Source organism: Balaenoptera acutorostrata, chromosome 7 (assembly GCF_949987535.1).
Source record: "Balaenoptera acutorostrata chromosome 7, mBalAcu1.1, whole genome shotgun sequence".
Taxonomy (NCBI): Eukaryota; Metazoa; Chordata; class Mammalia; order Artiodactyla; family Balaenopteridae; genus Balaenoptera; species Balaenoptera acutorostrata.
In genome coordinates, this window is record NC_080070.1 from 108,291,452 (window position 1) to 108,312,695 (window position 21,244).

General features: G+C 61.2%; 1 protein-coding gene across 13 annotated transcripts in view; it reads right to left on the reverse strand.

Moving 5' to 3' along the window:
- CAMK2B (calcium/calmodulin dependent protein kinase II beta) overlaps window positions 1-21,244 on the reverse strand; it is a 93,705-nt gene that overhangs the window by 22,833 nt on the left and 49,628 nt on the right. For all 13 annotated transcript variants that reach the window (XM_057550019.1, XM_057550014.1, XM_057550016.1 and 10 more), the window contains exons 3-6: window positions 18,504-18,563; window positions 12,574-12,628; window positions 8,787-8,852; window positions 3,056-3,128 (exon numbers count right to left, since the gene is read on the reverse strand). In XM_057550019.1, the coding sequence (XP_057406002.1) occupies window positions 3,056-3,128; window positions 8,787-8,852; window positions 12,574-12,628; window positions 18,504-18,563 (254 nt within the window). The remainder of the gene's footprint in view (window positions 1-3,055; window positions 3,129-8,786; window positions 8,853-12,573; window positions 12,629-18,503; window positions 18,564-21,244) is intronic.

A 21,244-nucleotide genomic window follows, 5' to 3' on the forward strand; every position in this document is an offset into this window, starting at 1 on the left:
CTGAGCACACCCTACAGGCCCTGGCAGGCTGTGCAGGGCCCCGGGACCTCCACCGGCAGAGGGGCTTCCCTCCCTTCACCACGACCGGCTGCACAGACAACTGCCTGCTGGAGTGCTCAGGCACTTCCTGCAGGACGGCAACCCTCAAAGGGCAAGAAAGAACAACCGAGGGCCCCCGAGAGCCGGGCAGTGCAGGACGTCTGCCCACCAAGTCCCACCGGCCCCATGCTGGGCAGAGGGGGCCTGCCTTGACCGCTGCCCATCCAGTGCCCACAGGTGGGAAAGGTCCCATGCAGACCCCCCTGAGTCGGGGAGCAGCGCCCTTGCTCAAGCTGGAAGGACATTCATCCCTGTCCCACTGGAGCGCCGAGGCTGCTGCCCTGTGACTGGGGACACTTGGCCCCGAAGGCCCGAGGGGGTCCCTGTCCACTGTGTCCTGCGCACTGGGCCCCTCCCATCCCAGCCTATCCTAGCAGCCTCACCACCTCCCAGCGGTCAGCGCTCAGAGCTCAAAGCCGCTGGACTTCCTCATCCCTGACTGCCAGGGGCCTCTCTGGGCCCTCGGCCCCCCTCGCCAGGCCACCCTCCCGACAGGAAGGCCCGCTGAGACCACATTGCCACTTTGCTGCCACCAAGAAAGACAAACACCACCAACCGAACTGAGTTAACACCGCTTGTACACCTGGGGTGTTAGGACGAAACACGTGGAAGAGATGAAGTACGCCAGCCCCACACGGCAGAAACCAGTTCCTCCAGGCCCACACAGCTGACTGGACGAGGCGCTGTCCCTCCAGGTGATGCGTGCTGGGGACACTCAGCCCTGTCTGCCCAGCACGGCCTGGAGGCCTCTGAACATTTTATTTTTTGATTATTGGTCTTTTTTTTTTTTAATACTCCCCTTTTCTTCCTTTTCTAAAGTTTATTTCTTAATGCACGTCCCATCAACTTTTTTGGCCACAGCGCACGCCACGTGGAACTTCCCCGACCAGGGATCGAACCCGCGCCCCCTGCATTAGAAGCACGGAGTCTTAACCACTGGACCACCAGGGAAGCCCGCCTCTGAACACCTTGATTTTGCAAATGTGCGTGGGGCAAGGGGACCCCAACCTCTCCACACACCCCACATCAAGAAGTCTGAAATAAACACAACATTGTAAATCAACTATATTTCAATTTTTTAAATATTAAATGAAAAAAAGAAGTCTGAAATCGTAGGGGTCAGGGACTGCAGCTGTGGGCTTGACCTGACTTCTACAGGTCAGATACCCCCACCCCGAGGAAACAAGCCAGCTCTCCTCCCCAGGAAGAAGGAGCTAAGTGAACTTGGTCCCTGGGAAGAACTGGACAAGAAGGCCCGGGGCCGGGCGGTGGGGAGAGGCAGGGGACCCAGCTGGGCCCGAGCGGTGATGCCCTGCCCGCGGGCTCCACCCTGGCTCCGTCGCAGCACCCTGAGATGGTACCAACCCCCTCTGCTCTCTCCGCCCTCCGCGTCTGGGCTGAGAGGACACCCACCGCAGCACCACTTCTGGGGGGCTGCTCAGTCAAGACGGTGAGGGCCTCTCTAGAGGAGGGGGGCAGTCTGCTCCCCCGACACCTGGCAGACTCCTGCCCCCTCTTCTTCTTTCCAGCAAGGATTCTGCTTGCCCCCAGGGCACACCTGGGCTGGGGGGAGCATTCGTCTCCATTTGCGTGCTTTGGCCTCAAAGTTACTTATGCACCACGGGGCCCATAATCAAGGGGGTATGCGCGTCCACTCCCCTGTGGCCCCTCCTCCCAGAGGCCCCCAAATGAGGCCGATTCAGACAAGACACAGCGACAGAGGGGGACCCACAGGACAGGCAGACACGGCGGGCCCGGGTGGGCATGTGAAAGGACAAGGGACCACACGGCACATGCAAAGAGGGAGCGGGAACACAGGAAGGGCACAGGAGAGGGTCCTGGGCCTGCTCCTGGCAGGACAACATTCCAAAAGCAGCCCCACAAAGATCAGCTCACAGACACACACCCCTCGGTGGCCCAAGGAAGGGCGTGACCCCATTCAGCCCGAGCACCCATGGGAAGGTTGGTCTCAAACGCCACCAGCAGGTCTCTTAGCAGGGATGACAGGCCCAGGGGTCCCCCCACCCCCCAACAGAAGAAACTGACCCAAACCCAGACTTGAAGAAAGTTAAAAGCAAAGAAAGGAGGAGAAATTGAGAGGAGGAGGGTGGAGGGGGAGGGAGGGGGAAAGGAGGGAGGGGGAGAAGGAAGGAGGGAGGAGGATGGGGTGTAGCTCCTCCTGAAGACCCTCCCACCGCACTGAGCCCTGTGGGTGACAAACCTTGTTTTAAATGCTCTATGGTCACTTTGCCCAGAGCTGAGCCAAGGGCCACAGAGACTAGAAGAAAGGGCTAGAAGTTTGCAGAGACCACCCAGGCTGGTCCCTCACCCCCTTCTCCCGAGGCATCAGCCCCACCTACACGGGCATCACCTGTGTCCCACCCGCCAGGTCCGAATCTCAACCGGAGCCCAGAAAGCGAGACCCCGCGTGGACATGTGTTAATAGGCTGATTTTTGACAACTGTCCCCTCTCAGCCCTGGAGCCTAGAGGTGCTGGGAGGGACGTGTGCAAATACATGCATGCACACACACAAACACCACGCACACACGTGCACACATACATATATTCTCTCACACATGCATGAACGCACATGCATGTGCACACAATGCTCCCACACACATATACACACATGTGCATGTGAACACACATACACCTGTGCCCACACAGGCACACACACACACGTGCACACAGACCCACATTCTTGCATGCACGCACCTTCACACACAAACACACATGCACACACACGCGCTCATACATGTGCTGGTGCACACACACACACACTCTCTCACATGCATGCACCTTCACACGCAGACACACATGCACACGCACGTGCACACGTCCCACGCACACAGTGTCTCCTGGCGCTTGCACTGCCCCAGCCCAGAGCCTCCTGTTAAACACAACATGCAGTTACAGACAACAAACACCTGGCACAGAGCGCGGTGGGGGACTCACCTTGAGGTCCCTGTGGACAACCCCCATTTGGTGGCAATGCAGAACCGCCTCCAGGATCTGCTGGATGCAGTGACTGCAGCAAACAGCAGGCGCATTAGTGCGGGTGGCCCCCGAAGAGTAGGCGGGGGTGCAGGAGCAGGGTGCTGTGTGGCACTGGGGTGGGGTCCCCAGCCTGGCAGGGGGCCGCGGGAAGCAGGGAACCAAGGTGCGGCCAGGCCCCCTGCGCCCCCCACCCTGCCTTCCCCTCTGGCCAGGCCCTTGGAAGTGCTGCTCAGAGGAGACATGCCTGGCCCCAGGGCACTCTTCCCCAGGCTCATGCTGGCCAAGCCTGGACCTGAGCTGGGCGCCCTGCAGGAGGGAGGCCCAGCCTGAGCCCACACCCTGCAAGGCAGGCTGGAGATGGGGGAACCCGGGCAAGGAAAGGGCAGAGGTGAGAGGGCAGGCCAGTGCCGCAGCGTGGGGTGACGCCCTGGCCACTAGGGCCCCCCTCTGTTCTGGGGCAGCGCTAATGCTGCAGCCTCCAGTCATTCATGTGCTAGAGCAGGAGTCATTTCATTTGAATGAACTTGAACCTCCACACTGGCTGCTGGCTGCCGTGCTAGACAGCTCAGCTCCATAGCAGCCCGGGGGTCCCGGATGCGCTCCTGGCGAAGAGGCAGCCTGGCACAGCCCAGGGCCCCAAGCCAGGGGCTTCCTTCCAGATCCGGGAGAAGTCCCAAGCCCTCCAGGGTATTACTGGCTGGAGGGAGAGACCCAGCTCTCCTCAGGCGCCTCCAACACCTGTGCTTCAGCCACGTGCCCTGAACATCAGACCTAGATGCCCCCAGCCCCTGTGGCCTGAGCCTGCCTCCCCCAGGTGGCCCCAGGGGACTGGAAAGTTTCCAGCTGCCCCCAAAGCCAGGCACAGACCCTGGGCTCCCACAGCAGCCCTGCAGCGTTACCAGCCACGGGAGACAGGAGGGCCACAGGCTCCTTGGAGCTCACCCCCTGGGGTCTCAGCCACAGCCCCTCTGGGTGGGGACGAGGGATGCACAGGCAGATTCCCTCAGGACCCTTCCTGCCATGGCTGGACCCTGTGGGGTGACTGAAGGTCAGCTGGAGGGGTGGGCTTCGTTTTCCTAACAGCAAACTCAGAGAAGGGATAGGGGACCAGGCCTCTTCCTCAAATACCTCTGGCCACAGCTGGAGACCATCTGCTGCATAGAAAAGTAAACCTGAGTTTCCCCCTTGCAGAAACCTAGACCTCAGAATCCTGATGATGGATTCCTGAGGTTTGCAGGGGTCAAGAGGAGCCGGGCCCAAACCTGTGGGCGACAGTCCCCCAGCACCCCCTGCCCTTAGGTGCCTCTAGGGGCTGGAAAGCCCACCCCCACCCCACGCCCTGAGCTCTCCTGCCCGACCTGCTCCCAGTGCCTCCCTCCCCACTCCTGCCCCTCCCACAACATCCTCATCTGCCAGGAACAATCCTTTGTGGTCCTCACCCCCATCCTTGCATCCCCAGCTCCACACTCAGCCACCACCAGCCCTCCCATGACTGCAGACAAGGGCTCAGCACCCCTCCCGCCACCCAGGCTGACCCACCCAGGGGCTTCCCTCCTCGTGGGCAGAGCTCAGCCGTGAGGTCAGGGAAGCTCTTCTAAGGTCAGGACAGGCCGCTGGGTGGAGACAGAGGCCAGATAAAGGCCCAGCACTTGTAGCTGAGGCCACTGAGCCAGGGCCCGGGGCAGGGTACGCTGGCTTTCCCAGTCCCCGGGAATCTGCGGCTCCCTGGCAAACCCAGAGCCCTGGGGAGGCATGCTGGGGGCATCACTGCATCCTCATGGAGCTCAGCCTCGAGCCCCTGGACCACCCGCACGCTGCAGCACCCAACCCCATACAGGCGCTCAGACACCCTGGGGCAGACCAGCCCCCGCCTGTGCCGCTGCAGCCAGACCCTCGTTCTGTCCTGGGGGACACGCGTCCCAGCCGTGTGCCGTGTGCCCTGCCATCCCTGTGGTACCCCGGCCCTCCCTCCAGCGCATCAGCAGCCCTCACAGCCCACAGGCTGGCATCTCCTGGGCCACTGGCCACTCCCCGAAAGCCCTGGAATGATCTGGCTCCAAGCTCAGGCCTGCTGAGACCCCTGCAAGTCTTGAGCTTTGGGTCGAGCCCCTCTTCTTCCTCCACCCTTGTAAGCTTGCCTCCGCTCTCAACCCCAGGACGCTCTCTGGACTCTCCTCCGTGTTGAGCGAGCGTGAGGCACCCACGTTGTCCCCACTGCAGTCACGCGGCGGCCCTGCGCTCTGTGTGGGCGTCTGGGCAGCGTCCGTCTCTGCTCCGGACTGTGGCCTCCATGACCACAGGGACATGTCGGTTCTTTCCTCTCGATTGTGTCCTCAGGCCCAGCCTTGTAGGAACGTGTTCCCCCAAACGTCTCTTGGACCCAGGGATCCATCGGCCGCAGCACCGGTTGATACGTTGGCTCAGATGGGGGTGGGCTGTGCCCTCTGCCCTCCCCCGCGCCTCCTCTTGGGGATGCAGGGCCCCAAACCAGCGCCAGAGATGGGGTGACTGCTCCTGCTGAGCCAGCGTCTCTCCCCGAGCATCACAGAACTCAGCCCGCTGGCTGAAGTCCAGCCCTGCAGCTCCGATGCAGCCCCTGTCCGCCCATCCCGCAGGCCCTGCTCAGGGCGCTTCGTGGCCGCCCTGATGGAGAGGTGTGGCCTCTGCGGCCTGCAGGTGGACGGGACACGCACCTGCCTGGAGAGCGGCCCATTCCAGCTAGCCCACCCTCCAGGGACCTCTGGGGACCGCTCCCGGGGCCCTCCTCACCCTGCTCTCGCCCTGGTCTCCCGGCTGAGACCACGGCCTTGGAGGACATGAGGCTGCCTGGCCAGTCATGAGGTCCTGCCTCCCTTCTGCCTACCATTTACATCATACCATCTTCCTCGTGGGGCCTTTTTCCATGTTCTGAACAACTTAGAAAGTCACTTTTGTGGTCAGAATTGTTCCCAAGCAGCATTCCAGATGCTGGCCGGGTCCTGGACGTTATTCTCAGGGCTCTGGGCTCGGCTGTCACCTCAGATGTGCTCCTCCCCCCCCTCCTCCTCCCCCTCCAACTCCCCGCCCACTCCCCTCCCCCCTCCTCCCACTCCCCTCCCCCTCCCCTCCCCCTCCCTCCTCCCTGGGACAGCCAGCCTTCTCATGGGCCCCCATAAGCATCCCTCATGAGCCATATTGCTTTTCAGGGTTTTTAAAAATGGGCTCTAAATATTCTGAACTTTGCTTTCCCAGGTTTGAAAAAGACCCCTCCTTTTCCCCACAAACTCCAAAATAAAGATCCCACTTCTTCCTCAGAGCAATCTCCAGCCTTCTTGGTTAGAAAAAGGTTCAGAAAAGCAACTCCTGCCTTGCTTCCTCTTCCTCTAGAGATGTGACACGTTGGAAATTCATCACTCGCTCCGCTTTGAGCAGCACGGCCCCGGGCACTTGGCGGGGGCCGGGCCTACACCCTGGCCAGGAAGGTGCCCAGCACCATGGCCGGGCGTCTAGGGCTCCAGCCTCAGCAGAGCCCAGGCCCCTTTCACTGGGGGTCCTGGGGGCACACCCTCCCAGGGCGGGAGAAAGCCTTCACCCCATCTGCCACAGCTCCTGTCGATGCCCGTGGAAGACCCACCCACGTGGGCGTCCACAACGCTCTCTCAGGCCCTCCTGCCCGAAGGCTAAGCACCAACACAAAGGTCAAAAGCACGCTTCCAGGGTCCAGGACTCCCGGGAAAAAGGGCAGCCTGAGGTGCGGGTTTAATGAGTGAGGCCAGCTGGAAGGGATCCCCGAGAGTGTCCCTCGTTCCCTCTCGCCCCCGTGGCAGTCTGGCTATGAGCAAGGTGGAGTCTATGAGAGGAAACTAGGCATTTGTGGGTGGGGCCCCAAACGCCAGGAGAGCCTCCCCAAGGGAGGCCCAGGCAGCAAGGTCAGGATGCCGGCCATCCGGGCAGGCAGGAGGGAGCCACAGAATTGGGGGGGGGGGGCGGGGGCAGAAGTGGGCATCGGAGAAGACGAGGTTGGAGGCAGGTAGGAGGTGAGAGTGGGCAAGGGAGGAGCTCCGAGGACACAGGTGTTGGGGGGCCGGGGCATGCGTGGGGGTCGTGGCAGGGGAGGGAGTGTGGCCGTCGGGCACATGGGGAAGGGGCAGGCACTGCGGGCTCCCAGCCAAGAGCGGGGCTCTGCTGTGGGCCACGTCCCCCTCCAGGGAGACCACCAACCACAGAGCGCAGGAGGCTGCCAGGCCCTGGGCCGTGCCCAGCGGTGGGTGCTGAGAACCGAGGAGCCGGGGCAGGATGCTCCAGGCGGGGTGGGAAGAGGACAGTGAAGGCAAGCGCGGCCCCCCGAGGCGCCCCGGTACCGCTGGAAGGCAGCCCTCCTGGTCCCGGCGCTGCCCTGGCTGCGGGCCCTGGGGCCCGACCTGGGGGCAGCCACTGGGGACCTCCTCTCCTGTCCTGCCCTGACAGATGTCAGGACGGCCCGGGTCTGGGGCTCTGGCTCCACCCAGCAGGCAGGCACGCATACTTGGGACATTCTCGCCCGAGCATCTCAGAGCAGGAGGAGGTGCCTCTGCTCTACTTTCTACTTTTCTTGTAAGTAGGAAATAAAAACGGAGTCTTCCTGCTCTCGAAGGGAACAGGTCGTTCCCAGGCTGTTGTGCAAAATGAAAGCCCTTCCTCAAGGAGCCTCAGAAAAGCAGCCAGTGCCCGTGCACCCTCGGGCGACGCCCCAGCTCACCCCGGCTCCAACGCCCCACCCCAGCGCCCGCCAGGCCCCCAGCCTCCTGCTGCCCAGCTCTGTGGGCGCCCGGGTGACACCAGGGACCCACTCACATATTCTCACGGGGACCCAGGCTGTCACCGACAGGCAAGGTTGCCTGGGGGTGCAGAAGCAAGTCACAAAAAGCTACTTTTTAAAATAACGTTCATTTTCTTGATTAGAAAAGGAATACATATTCATTAAAGAAAAATTTTAAAATAGACGAAGAAGATTAAAAAATTAAAAAGCATCCGTAACTCCACCGCCTAGAGAGGGCCGCTGTCGGCCTTTTTTCTTTTTCTTTTAAACGCGTGTCTCCTTGGGAGCCGGGCGGGCCAGGCTGGGTGGGCCGGGATTGGTGGCCCGCAGCCATCTCCAAGCTGAGACGCGCTGTCAGTAGTGACATCCCTGTCACGGGTCGGGGTGGCATCTGGCCAACAGCACGGGCCAGAGCAGGTCACGGGGGGCCTACCCTTCTGGGGGGAAGGGCCCTGCTATCTCCCAGCAGCCGCACTGCAGACGGTATCTCTGAGAAGGTCGGTCCCCTTCGACCACCATGAGGGCTGCCCAAGTCCAAGGGAAGGGCAGGAGGACGCCCGCCACCACGCTGTCTGCTCTCCCCCCACCGGCCACCCCAAGGAGGGCCCCTCTGTGGGCCAGTTCCCACCCACCCCGGGGGAGACGGGGCAGGCCTGGGCCCTCCCCGACTCAGGACACACGAGCCGCCCGCCCCGCTCCTTGGACCTGCCCAGAGGGCTCCCAGCAGGGCTGGCCAGGGCGTCCGCCAGGCGGGCAGCCTGACACTTCTGCCCAGCTGACCATCGGCCGGGGCCACGTCAGGGACAACGTGCATGAGAGCAGATGTGGGCCAGAGGGGCAGGAGCCAGGCTTAGAGAGGGGAGGCCAGGCAGGAGAAGAGGGGCCAGGACGGTGTGAGGGCTCTGCACCCACCTGGCGTCGGCCTCACTGTAGTACTCTCTCGCCACGATGTCCTCAAAGAGCTCCCCACCAGTGACCCTGTGGGAAAAGCACACAGAGGTCGCCCTGTCACCTCCATCACCACCTCCACCGTCACCGTCTCCACCACCTCCTGCTCGTCATCACCGCCGCCAGCACCACCGTCTTCACCTCCACAGCCATCAATACCACCATCCTCACCATCACCACCACCACCTCCGCCCCGTCTCCAGCATCACCCGGGACTGACAGCTTACCAAGTGCTTACTCACAGAGGGCGGTACTTCACATTTTAGCCTTCACGCCCCCTCCATGACACTGGTACTCTTAAGCTCAGAAAACTGAGTTTCGATGATCTCAGGGACTTTCCCAGAGTTTGGGCTCAGGCAGCCCAGGAGTCTGAGCCAGGCCTCTTCACTGTTACCCAGGCCCTGTGACTAATTCCAGGCCTGAGAAAATCTGGTTTTCCCTTGCCAAACCCCCCAAGGCCAGAGATGCGGCCCACAGAGCAGAGGGGCCAGAAGAGACGGTGCCTGGATCTGGCCTCCCTGGTGGGCAAGGTCACGAGGTGTTCAAAGCCCCATTTCCAGAAGGAGAGTGGGACCTCTGTCCATACACCCTCTTGCCACGTGTCGCTTGTCAAAATGACTAGATCCCCTGGGCTGGGAAACGTGGGCGCGGACAGCAAGGTGAAAAGCAGGGGTGAGGGACGGATACACGGGGAGCAGGGAGGAGCCATCCCTGGGTCCGCCCAAGCCCTTCACTCCACCCGGCAAGCTCTGAGTCCACCGGAAGTCTCCATCTAGGGCTTCTGTACCCCTGTGTGGTCCAGAGTCTCCCTCCTGTGTCCTGTGGGGACACCGAGGGACACTCCCTCTGCAGCCACACCCTCCTTCCACCTGCAGCTGCGCTGGCCTCATGCACTATGATCTCTCCGATTGCATCTCAGTTCCCATTAGCTCTCGAAGTTGGGGCTTGGGTTGGCTTCATTTTGTGCCCAGCACTCAGCGACCACGGGCATGGGCCCTGCTGAACAGTGGCCCTGGCGTGGGCGGGCTCTCTCTCAGTGTTAGAGAAACACAAAAACGAGGATGCGTTGGGTGTTGGCATGCTCCCACTCGAGGCTAGATGCTGGCCCTCAGATCCTGTCAGCCTCCCAACAAGCCTGGGACTTGGGGGAGCTTTTAGGGTCCCACTCTGCCACCTGAGGCGGCTCAGACTAGAGCAGGTGACTGCCCGAGGGAGCAGAGCCTCATGTGTCTGCGTGCACACGTGTGTGTGTGGAGCAGGATGGGGCTCTACGTCCAGCCCAAGCGAGCGGGACTCACTGTTGCTCTCTGCACACAGAGCTCACAGGTCAGGCTCTGCAGACCCTGCGTCCAAGCATAGGGCAGAGGGGGAAAGGCCACAGGTATTGCTCGGGGCTGTAGCAGGAGGCTCCACCTGGGGCCGGGGACAGGCCCTCTGGGTCCTTGCATCCACAGGAGGCTCCAGTCTGTGCACCTGGGGCCTTGTGGTCCAGAGCTGTAGGTCAGGGAGTTGGTTGCAGGGGGCTGGCGTCTCGAGCTGGCCGGGAAGGGCCTGGTCTGGAGGCCAACGTCCTCCCTTTCCTCAGGCTCCGGCCAGACAGCATGGCTAGTTCTGGGCTGCAGCCACAGCCCCTGGGAGAGCCCTCTCCTCTGTTCCCAGGCCTGGTCCCCAAGGCCACGTGACATTCTGAGGCATGGGGAGTGGGGAAACCTGGCAATCTCCAAATCCACAGAGCCCCCACACCGCCAAAGGGCCTGGGGCTTCCTGAAGGTGATGCCAGCCCAGGCCAGAAACGTCTCCCCAGTTCTGGGGCTACAGAGTCGCAGAAGGGATGCAGAGTGGCACAGGAGGGCCGTGTGCAGGGTGGGGGGCATCTCCACGCCTCCACTCCTCCCCCTCCCTCAGCAGCCCCCCGCGCAGGCCTTCCCTGCCCGCCCCCCGGCAAACAGCTGCCTGAGGCCTAGGGCTGTCCTGCATGCTGCAGAGCGGGAGTTTCAACAGGCCTGGGGGCCACAGAGGTTTGGGGGGAGGATGTGCAAGGCCCAGGTCCTCCCTCCTCGCCACCCTCTCCAAAAACCCCAGCCAGTTTCCTCTCGCCAGCCCCGCGCAGAGCCTCTCCCCACGCCTGCCTGTTGTGGGGGGCAGCGGATTCAAGACCCTCTCACACACGTGCACGCACTTACATGCACGAGTGTGCACACATGTACACACACACACGCGCACACCATTCTCTCCCACCTTGTCCACTCCTGAATCACACACACCTGCCCGCCTGTCGGCCACCAGGGGCCCAGACATGGCCACCCTCCAGCCCGGGGGGCCTCTGTATTTCCTGGAACAGAGGCTGGTGGAACCGGGTGGGTCTGGGGGCCCACGGGGGTGACAGCAAGCCTGCCACCTCCACAGGGGCCAGGGGACAGACGTTTCCGGGCACAGCCTCGGCCCAGCAGCGGTAGCTGTGTCACAGGTCAGCCCTGGTCACCTGGCTGGTGACTTGAAGTGGTGTCTTGTGGGACACGGGGAACCAAGAGGTGGCCCAGCCCCTGCAGGCCTCTCCTGGCCATAGAGGCCGAGGCTTTTGTCGTTTGAGGGAGGAGCTTCCCATGGAGACACGTCCTGCCCCCATGGCCACAGCCCCCAGGCTGGGCTTCATGGAGGGCACACAGAGCCACCCCGAAGCTACAACCCCTGCCCACCCCAGGGTCCCAAGCTGTGCTGACTCACGGACAGCTAAATATAGCACCACTCAGCCGGAGCTGTCGGGAAGTGAGGGGATGAGATCACCGCTTCTAAATCCATCAGGAAGTGAGAGGCAGCAGAGGCCCCAGACACTCTCACTTAGCGCCACACACGCATGCATGTGTGCACACACATGCACACACATACCCACGTGTATCCACTCCCACAAGTCTCATATGTACATGTGTACACACATGCATGCGTACACCCCATAAATCATATGCACGTGTACACAGACACGCACATATGCGTGCACATGCACACCCACAAGCCACATGTGTGTGCACACATGCACTCATGGACATGCACACACACATGTACATGTCCACACCAACTCATACACATGTTCACACACATACACACACCACACATACACCCATGCACACAAACCACACACATACATGTGTTCATACAATCACGCTCACATACGTGCACACACTGAAACCCACACATGCAAGCTCATAAACACACACACGCACACATGCACTCATAACACACAGGCAGTCTTGTGCACACCCTTCCACAAATCACGTGCACGTGTGTACACACGTACACGCCCCCACAAATCACACACACACATGCCCATTCATCAACATACACAAATGCATCCACGCAATCATAAACCCAGAGGCACTCTTACACACACATGCACACACGCAAATGCTCACGCCAGCCGGTGGGCCCCAGCCAGGGGAAGGAGGGGGAAGGAAGACCGAGGGCCCGTTCCTCTGGGGCTCCTCCCCTCCCTCCCTCCCCTCCACCCCAGCCTCCAGCAGGTGTTCTGTGGGGGGGGAGGGGACCAGCTGGGCAGTCCCATCCCCCTGGGACTCCAGTGCGCCAGCGCAAAGCCAACCAGCTAAGAGCAGAGCCGAGGGAGGCTGGCCCACGCAGCTGGGGGCGAGGCTACCAGGAGTCGGAGGACTGCCCGCAGGGTTTGGGGAGACCAAGGGTCCCAGCCCGGCCCAACGCTGGGAGCAGATGAGAGCACAAGTCCCTGGGCTCCGGCACTTACAGATCGAAGACCAGGTAGTGGAAGCCTTCCTCGGAGATGCTGTCGTGGAGACGCACTGTGGGGACGGGAGAGGCCGTGAGCGTGGGCAGCAGCCCGGGGCCTACCCACGCCGCCCAGCCCGCCTCCGACCAGTCCCGTCCCATGGCCAGTAGCACAAGCGCTCCAAAGAGGGCCCACCCCCCCCCAAGGGCCTGGGGCTTCCCACAGCACGGGCTGGGGAGGGCCCGGGTGGGTGCTGCAGGCAGAGCCCGAGGGGTGAGCCGTGGGCCCTGCAGGCCGGCCGGCCCCAGGCCAGCACCCAAGGGCCTCCGGGGTGTGGCCTTTCATTTCCTTTCCTCTGCCCGAGGGAGACCCTGACCCCTCTCAGCCCCCGCCGGGTCCCCTGCTCCCAAACGCAGCAGGGGCGGGGCTAGGGGGGCAGGGACGAAGGCCCACACCGCCAGGTCTGGAAAGGAGCCGTCCAGGGACTTCACGGGAGAGGAGTGCGGAGGGCGCCATAGCCAACCTCTCGGGCCAGGCTGAGGGGCAGGGACCCCCGGGCGGAGGACCACCTGCCCAGGGCCCAGCGCGGCATCACTTCCCAAGGTCAGACCCTGAGCCCCGTTCCAGAACCGGCACGGTCGGTAGGATGGCGCCAAGCCACGCGCGCCCTCTCTGCTTTAGCCCGTTTTCTTCACCTCCCTGAGCCTGGAACCAGGGCCCGGCCAGGGTCGCGCTGACTAGGGGTTGGTGAACGAATGGATGAGGGAACAGCGAAGTGGACGTCAGCACAAAGAACACAAGCCCAGTGCCTCCTTTTCCTTGAGGTGGAGACGCGCCCGGCACTAAACAGCCGGTATTTCTAGGAACGGCTCATTTGGACACTGCCCCCCACGTGACGGATCCTGCCTTCTGTGTCAGGAGCCCGCAGTGTGCTCATCCCGAGAGGTTACGGGTGCGGAAGCTGGTGCACAGAGAGGGTAAGTTACTGGCTGAGGGTCACACAGCTCGCACAAGGCCAAAGCGGCAGTGTGGACGGGGGCTCGGAGCCCCCACAGAGCTGCTGCTCCACCAGCCTCGGCCCGCTCCGCCCCTCTGCTCCTTAGGCCTCACTCCCCCCCGCCACGAGGGATGGGGCCACCAGCACCAGAAGGGTGAAGAGCAGAGCTTCTCCCGGGGCCCACAGCCCCTTCCTCACGCCCTCGAGGCTGCCCTAGCTCCCAGCTTGGCTGCCAGCATCCTCCCTCTCCCAGCTCCGGGCTTCCCAAGGGCCCCGCCAGCAGTGTCCTCACACCAGGAGCCCCAATCTGGCTGCAGTGGCCCCTGACCTCGGGCCACGGCCTGGCGCCCGGGGGGCAGGCCCCTGCCGCAAGCAGTCAGGGCATCTGGTTGCCAAGGAGAAGCGGCATGGGTGCCTCCGGGAGCGCCTCGTCTCACACGTCTGCTTCTTTCACCATCTCCCCCTCCCATTGCTCGCTGTGATCTCTGCTCAAGGGCGCGGCGTCCAGCCTCACCCCACCCAGGTCCGCCCGGACCCCGACTCCACCCGGGCGGGTCTGCATCTCCGTAACACACAGCAGACCCCCGGCTCACTGCGACCTCCTCGAGGCCCCTCCTGCAAAATCCCTGAGGGACCAAAAGCTCTCCCCATGCTGACTCCTTTCTGCGGGGGGCCCAGCACATCGGCCCCTCCAAGCAGCCTCCCCTGGAACTCCAAGCAAAGAAAGGCCCGGGGTGGAGGGGCGGCATGGAGGGGAGGGGTCCACCCTCCACCACCCCGCCAGCCCTGCAGACAGCGCCCCAGAGGGACCCGCCCCCGGGGGGCCTTTCTCTCCTCCCATGCAGGGGAATCTCCCTTCCCCAGGGGAGCCTCAGGGGTCCATAAGTCTGGGGTGCTGCTGGGGGAGGCTGAGGGGTGATGGGAGGCTGAGGGAAGGCCGGAGGGAGGAAGAGAGGAGGCTGGAGGAAGGCTGAGGGCTGCCTGCTGAGTCAAGGCCGATGGGCTCTGCTCACCGCCCCATGGGGCCCATTCTAACAAGGCTGTGGAAGATTCTGCCTGCCACGGGCTCTGCTTAATCTCTGTCACCCACAGTCCCTGGGGGCAGTGTGGGAAGTTTGGGACACCCTCACGTGCTGAGCAGCAACCTCTTGAGGCGGCTACAGCCCACCAGTGAGGTGAGGGAGGACATAGCCTTGCCCTCAGCCGAGTCTCCCGCTGGCACGGGGTAGGTGTCCGTAAATATGCGCTGACGAGGGGATTCCTGAGATCCCAGGTGGAGGGAGCCAACCTCATGGACAGTCGACTACAGCACAGACGTGTCTGTGAAGGGCATGGCCCACAGCAGGGCCCTTGCGGGTCATGCCCGTCCCCAGACGCCCGGGCCTGCTTCCCGGGAGGGGCCCACACAGGGCACTGCCAAGGCCGGCCCACACCTGTCTCCTCTGCCCAGGTGCCCCCTGGTCTCTGAACAGAAACTAAAGCCCCTGGGAGGGGAGCTTCCACCCGGGGTCTGACCCCGGGCACCAGCTCCTAGTGCTACAGCCCGGCCGGCAGCCAGCAGCCAGCATGTGCCACCGTGCTGATCGTGAGAAGCACTCACACCCTCTGATGGGCCCCTTTAAGAGGGGAGCTTGGCTCCTTCACTCTCGTGTGTGGCCTTCAAACAAACAGAATAAGGCAGGGTGACAGCGTGACCCCTCCCAGACTGGATCATAACTTCAAAAGTTAAACAGAGAACCACCATATGGTCCAAGAATCCACTGCGAGGTATACCCCCAAAGGACTGAAAGCAGAGACTTGGACACCCATGTTCATGGCGGCATTAGTCACGATAGCTAACAGGCCAAGTTCCACTGATGGATGAAGAGATACACGCAATGTGGAATATACACACAGTGGAATATTATTCAGCCTTAAAAAGGAAGGAAATTCTGACACCTGCTACAACACGGATGAACCTTGAGAACATTAGGCTCAGTGAAATAAGCCCGTTCCCAAAAGACAAATACTGTATGGTCCCGACATCAGTGAGGTTCCCAGGGTGTCAAATTCATAGAGACAGAAAGTAGAATGGTGGGTGTCAGGCGCTGGGGGCGGCGGGGGGGTGGTTAGTGTTTAATGGATGCAGAGTTTCCCCTGGGGGTGATGAAAAAGTTTTGAGTACAGATGAGGGCGATGGTTACATAACATTGTGAATAGACTTAATGTCACTGAACTATACACTTAAAAATAGTTAAACTGATAAATACTGTTATGTATATTTTACCACAATTTGGGGAAGAAAAAGCACTGTGTTCCTTGTTCTCCTTCCCTCTCCATCTCTGTCTGTCTCTCTGTCTCTGTCTGTCTCAATCTCTGTCTCTGCCTCTCTCTGTCTCTCTTTTTCTTTCCGTCTGTCTCTGTCTCTCTGTGTCTCTGGAGCCCTGGGCAGGGCCAGCTCATAGCCAGGCCACCTGTGTAGCTGCCCCAGGCCCCAGGCTCCAGAGGGCCCTGCCCTGCTGTTGCTGTTTTGAAATTCATAATAATTTTTGAGAAAAGTCCCCACATTTTCATTTTGCACCGATCCCACAAATTATGTGGCAGCCCCCCACAATCACCCAGCTGAACTGCTCTTGAACCCACAGAAACAGAGAAAATCAACGCTTGTTGGTTGAGTTTTGGGGTAATTAGTTGCCAAGCCTGGACGACTGACGCACTTGTGAAGCACGCCTAGTCCACAAACAAGGAGACTGTGCCTCAAAGCAGCTCAGTGGCTGCCGTGGCTTTTGAGGGGAGAGGCGGGGCCCGAATCCAGGTCTCTGAGCTCTGAACCTCAGCACACTGCCTCGGAAAGGGGGGCTTTCACAGCTCCCGCCCGGCTCCCCAGGGGAACCCTCTCGGCTCCTCGCAGGGGGGTCCCTGTGAGGAAGGCGGCAGCATCTACACCTTCCAGACGGGCAAACTGGGGCTCCTCCCGTGCCCACGGCCTGAGCACAACTGCTTCCCGAGTGAGCCAGGACAGGAAGGGGAGCCCCTCCCAGAGCCCCTCCCCCGCCTCTATCTGAACGTGGTCCTGCTTCCTCTCCCGGGGGTGCGGGGCTGGGAGCACTTCCGTTCAGAGATGGGGCTGGGTAGACACAGGCCACGGAGCAAGGGGCTCCCCTCACCTCCCCCAGAAGTCTCCCCCTCTACTCACTCCTCAGAGAGCCCCTCCTGAGTCTACAGACAATGTTCAGCTGAACCCCACAGTCTCAGCTCTGCCTCCCCTGTGTTCTAGAATAAACCCCCTACGCGGACTTCAGGGACCACTCAGAACCCACCCAGAACCACACGGGGTATGCAGGCAGGGCAGGGAGGCTTCTTGTTGAAGAACTGTCCCCAGACACCAACCCAAGAACACCTGGGTCTTCTCCCTAGTAAGGGGATTCCTGAAAATCACTCAGAATGGGGGACCCACACTTGATCGGCGCTCAGCGGACACAGGGGAGGAAGCTGGCATGAGAAGGAGTGTGGATAGAGCTGGCGGTGAGATGGCATCAGCCAGGAGCACCAGGAGAGAGGGTCCTCGGGCGTCTGGACCTGGACGGGCAGAGGGGCAACAGCCCTTTTGCCAAACGTGCCCCAGCCCAGTGAAGAGGGGGCTGGGGTCCCTGTGGACACCCACCTCAGAATCACCCACCAGGCTGGCTCAGATTCCGATTCCTGGGCCCGCTCTAGGCCTCCGAGCCAGGCTTTCCCGGGGGCAGGTCAGGAATCTGCACGCCGCGATTCCAACAGTCTCAGCCTTGAGAATCCGTGATTAGAAAGAGTATGGGCCCAGGCACGAGGGCGGCAGCAGCCCGGGGGCCGACACCGAGGGGCCCGCCTAGGAACGGGAGGTCTGCCTTGCCCTGCACCTCGCGCCCGGGCTGGGCCAGCTGCACAAGAGCCAGCGGCCTGGAGGGGCCACAGCCACGGAGGCAGCAGCTCCCACAACCAGCTCCGAGGACCCCGAGCCCCCCTGCGGCCCTCCTGGTCCCGCGGCCGAGGCCCTGGTCTGGGAGCGGCACGGACGGGGCTCCTGAGCACAGCCTGGCATCCCTTTGAGACAGAGTCCTGGGCGCCACCCCGGCACAACTGAGTCAGAACGCGGCCAGAGGGCCCGGGAGTCCACCCTGACGAGCTCCCTGGGGGCCTCTGAGAACGCGGGCCCACCCTCCCCCCGTGCCACCCGGCTGCTTCCCGGTGTGGCCAAGGGCTGGGTCCTGGGCTCCTCAGGAGTCCCTAAAGGGACCAGAGGTGGAGAAGACAGGCAGCTGTGCTGCGCGGACAGGGGCCGCTCACGGCTGAGCGGGGCAGGCGGAGGCTGACAGGCCCCGGGAGATCTGCACCAGCTTCCGGGGTCTGGGGTCCCAGCAGCTCCTACGATTGTGTCTGGACTGAATCTCTACCCAGTCTGGGGTTTCAGAAGGAAGCGACCTACCGTGGGCAGGGCACCCACACTCCCTGAGGCCAAGACCCGGGCTCCTGGGGCTCCACGTGCCCCCAAGGGGCAGCTGATCCCCGACCCAGACGGCAGTTCCAGGGGCCCCGGGCTGGGGGGACGGCAGAGGTTCTCCAGAATCAGACCTCAGACCTCAGGCCTGGGGCTGTGCCTGGTGTGGTCTTCGGTTTCCAAACTTTTTTCTCTGTAATCAGGCCATCTTGTGGCTTTTCTGAAGCCACGGAACGTGAGGCCCCTGTGTGTTTTCACCAGAATCATGGATCAGACTTATAGAGTGGTGGGCAGGGACCCGTCCAGGAGGAGCCCGGCCTTGACCTCCCCCAGAGGGTTGCCCCAAAGTCCCTGCAGGAATCCCTCCGGGTCAGGAGGAGGAGATGTTTCCAGGGGCCTGAGGGTGGGATACTTCAATGGGGAAGGAAAGGAACGCCTTTGGGGTCCCCCTGCTGGCTGTACGGGAGAGCTGGGACCCCTACCCCGAGGGCTACTCACCGATGTTGGAATGCTTCAGAAGACGGCAGATTCGAGCCTCTCTCTCCAGCTTCTGGTGATCTGGGGACAAAAAGGGACATGGCATCACCTCGTGGCCCTGCAGCCAGTGACACCCCGTGCCCCTCGACTGCATGCTGGACAGACTGCCAACCACGAGACTCACGGCCAGGAGGACCTGGCCACCACCTCCCTCAGCGTCCACCCGGGTGACCGCTGCCTGCCCAGGGGACACGTCACGTTGTGCCCCCCACCCCCACCCCGACCCCTGGCTGGCAGCGCTGGGCTGGAAGAGGCTGCCCAGTGCCTGGAATGAGAGGTCCACGGGAGACGGGAGTGGGGCTCACTCGGGGCCCAAAGTTTCCCCAGGTGATTCAGGAAGAGAAGATGTCATCTATCAGCAACAGAACGGACAGCACCAATTTAATCCTTCACTAATTTGGCCTAATTCCAGACTCTGCAGAGCTTTCTGCTGAGGCCTAATTTGTTCTTCAGAGGCGGTTGAGGGGCTGGCAGAGCAGTGCTGTCGGCCCGCTGGGGGCGTCCAACCAGCGTGCGGGTCAGCAGGGGCCTGGGCTGGCCTCTGGCTGGACATCCGGGCAAAGGATGCTCGACCTGACCCCTACCCCCACGCACAAACCTACAAAACACAGGCCTGAATTTTGCCGGGCCCTGGTGTTCATTGCAACGTCAGCAGGAAGAAGAGTCGAAGCCTCAGAGAGAAGTCACCCCAGGTATCCCGAAACTGCCCTTCCTCCCTCCAGCCCTGTGTCCCTCCTCCCATCCCCGAGAGGCACAGGACCTCAGTTCCAGAGGCCGGTCCCCCCAAGGACCGAGCGACTTATCAGCCAGAAATTTTATCTTTCAAACAGAGGTGCCAGGAGGATTTTAAAAGCTGATGGAGATTGTCACAGTAAAAAACTGAAAAAAACACATTTCCACTGAGCGGAGAAGGCAGAAATAAATCACACAAAAGAATACACCCATCAACGTGTGCACATCACCCCAACCTCCCAACATGAGGCCGTGTGGAAAAAGTTGCTCACAGAGGAAGACCCAAACCGCGCTTCATTCACATGGAGGCCGACACGCACGGCGCTGGGCACACGGGTGGCCGGACAGTGAAGAAAGGTGGGGATTCAGGATGGCAGCTGCTCCAGGGCGGGAAGTGGCTGGGGAGGGGGTGCCCGGGGCCTGGGACCCCCCCGCCCCTGCTTGCACTGAGCCCTTCACTGCAGGGGCCTGGGGAGGACATTAATACACCAGACAAGACCACAGGACCGCCTGATTCACCAGGGAACTCCTGACAGCCCTCACTAGCCGGACACAATTAATGTGCTAATTACAAAATGTCCTCAGAAGCAGTAAAGCCACTCGGTAGGCCTCCTCAGACCTGCCAGCCCATCCCTGCCTCTGCCTGGGGGGAAAGGACCCAGCCACCAACAGGTCCTCCTGCAGGAAGGGAGCCTGCTGGCTAGTGTGTGGTCAGCTCTCCCTGGGCCACGTGACAGAGGCTGGGAGAATCAGGACAGTCCTGAACACGGACATACCTGTAAACACACATGTGCCTCTCCTGAACGGGAAAGTCATGCCTGTAGACAGGAATCTCTCTGGGAACACCTGGGGCATCCAGCTGGCTCTCCCTCCTCTCAGGATGGGCACTCAAGCCTCCCGGAGATACTAACACCTTCCTGAGCTGCCCACCCGGCTCCCATCTGTCTTGCCAGGCCCCTTGGCCCTCGGAGGGCTCTGGCAGAACCGCAGGGCAGGGGCTGGGCGTTCGGGACAGACCCTTGCACCTTCACCTCCACACCCAACGCAGCAAGCACTCTTGTGGCCCATCCTGGCGGGGGGGGGTGGGGGGTGGGGGCGGGGGGGGGGAAGGGGGGCGGGGCAGCTACAGCATCAGCAGGCAAGATGCAGCCCAAGAGTCACCATTAGGAGGGATAAGTGGAAAGCGGCCGCAAAAGAACACAAGCGGGGTGGCTTTCACTTTTCCGTCTGCATGAAGCTCAAAAACAGGCAACACTAAGCATAACCAGGTGGGGGGCAGATGGCTTTCCATATATGTGAGGCCCACTCTAGAAGAAAGCAGGTGAATGGTTCTCGCAACATCCAGGACCGCAGCTCGCTCGCAGGGTGGCATTAGGAGGGCTGGATGTGCACGGTGGTGGGTTTGTGGGTTGTTTTGTTCTTTCATAGTGTTTTTTTTTTTTACATTTATTATTCTGAACATTTTTCAAACTTAAAGTTGCAAGAATAGTACAAAGTACTATTGGACCGCATTTCTATATAATCTCTGTCCTTCCTATACATACACTTACCTCCTCTGAAGCATGTGAAAGTAAGCCCCGCATTTAGTGTCCTTTTACCAGGTAACACTCAGTGTGTTTCGTAAGCACAAGGACGTTCTCTTACATAATCTCAGGGCAGTTACCCCACTCGCTAAATCCAGTGCAGATACGATACTCAATCTAACCCACAGTCTACATTCCAATTTTGTTCCTGTCCCCATAATGTCAGAGAGGATTCCTCCTGATGTGAATGGTACCTGAGCAGCTTACCCGCATGCGGATGGGGCCAGAGCAAGGCTGAGGTCAGAGAGAGACAGGAGGCTATAAGGCGGTGGAAGCAGGGGTAGTTTTCTCTGGAAAAACTGCCTGATTGCAGTCATAAATAAAAACCAGGATAAAAATCCATGTGGGACTCCATCTTTGGGAAGCAGATAACAAACAACTATATCT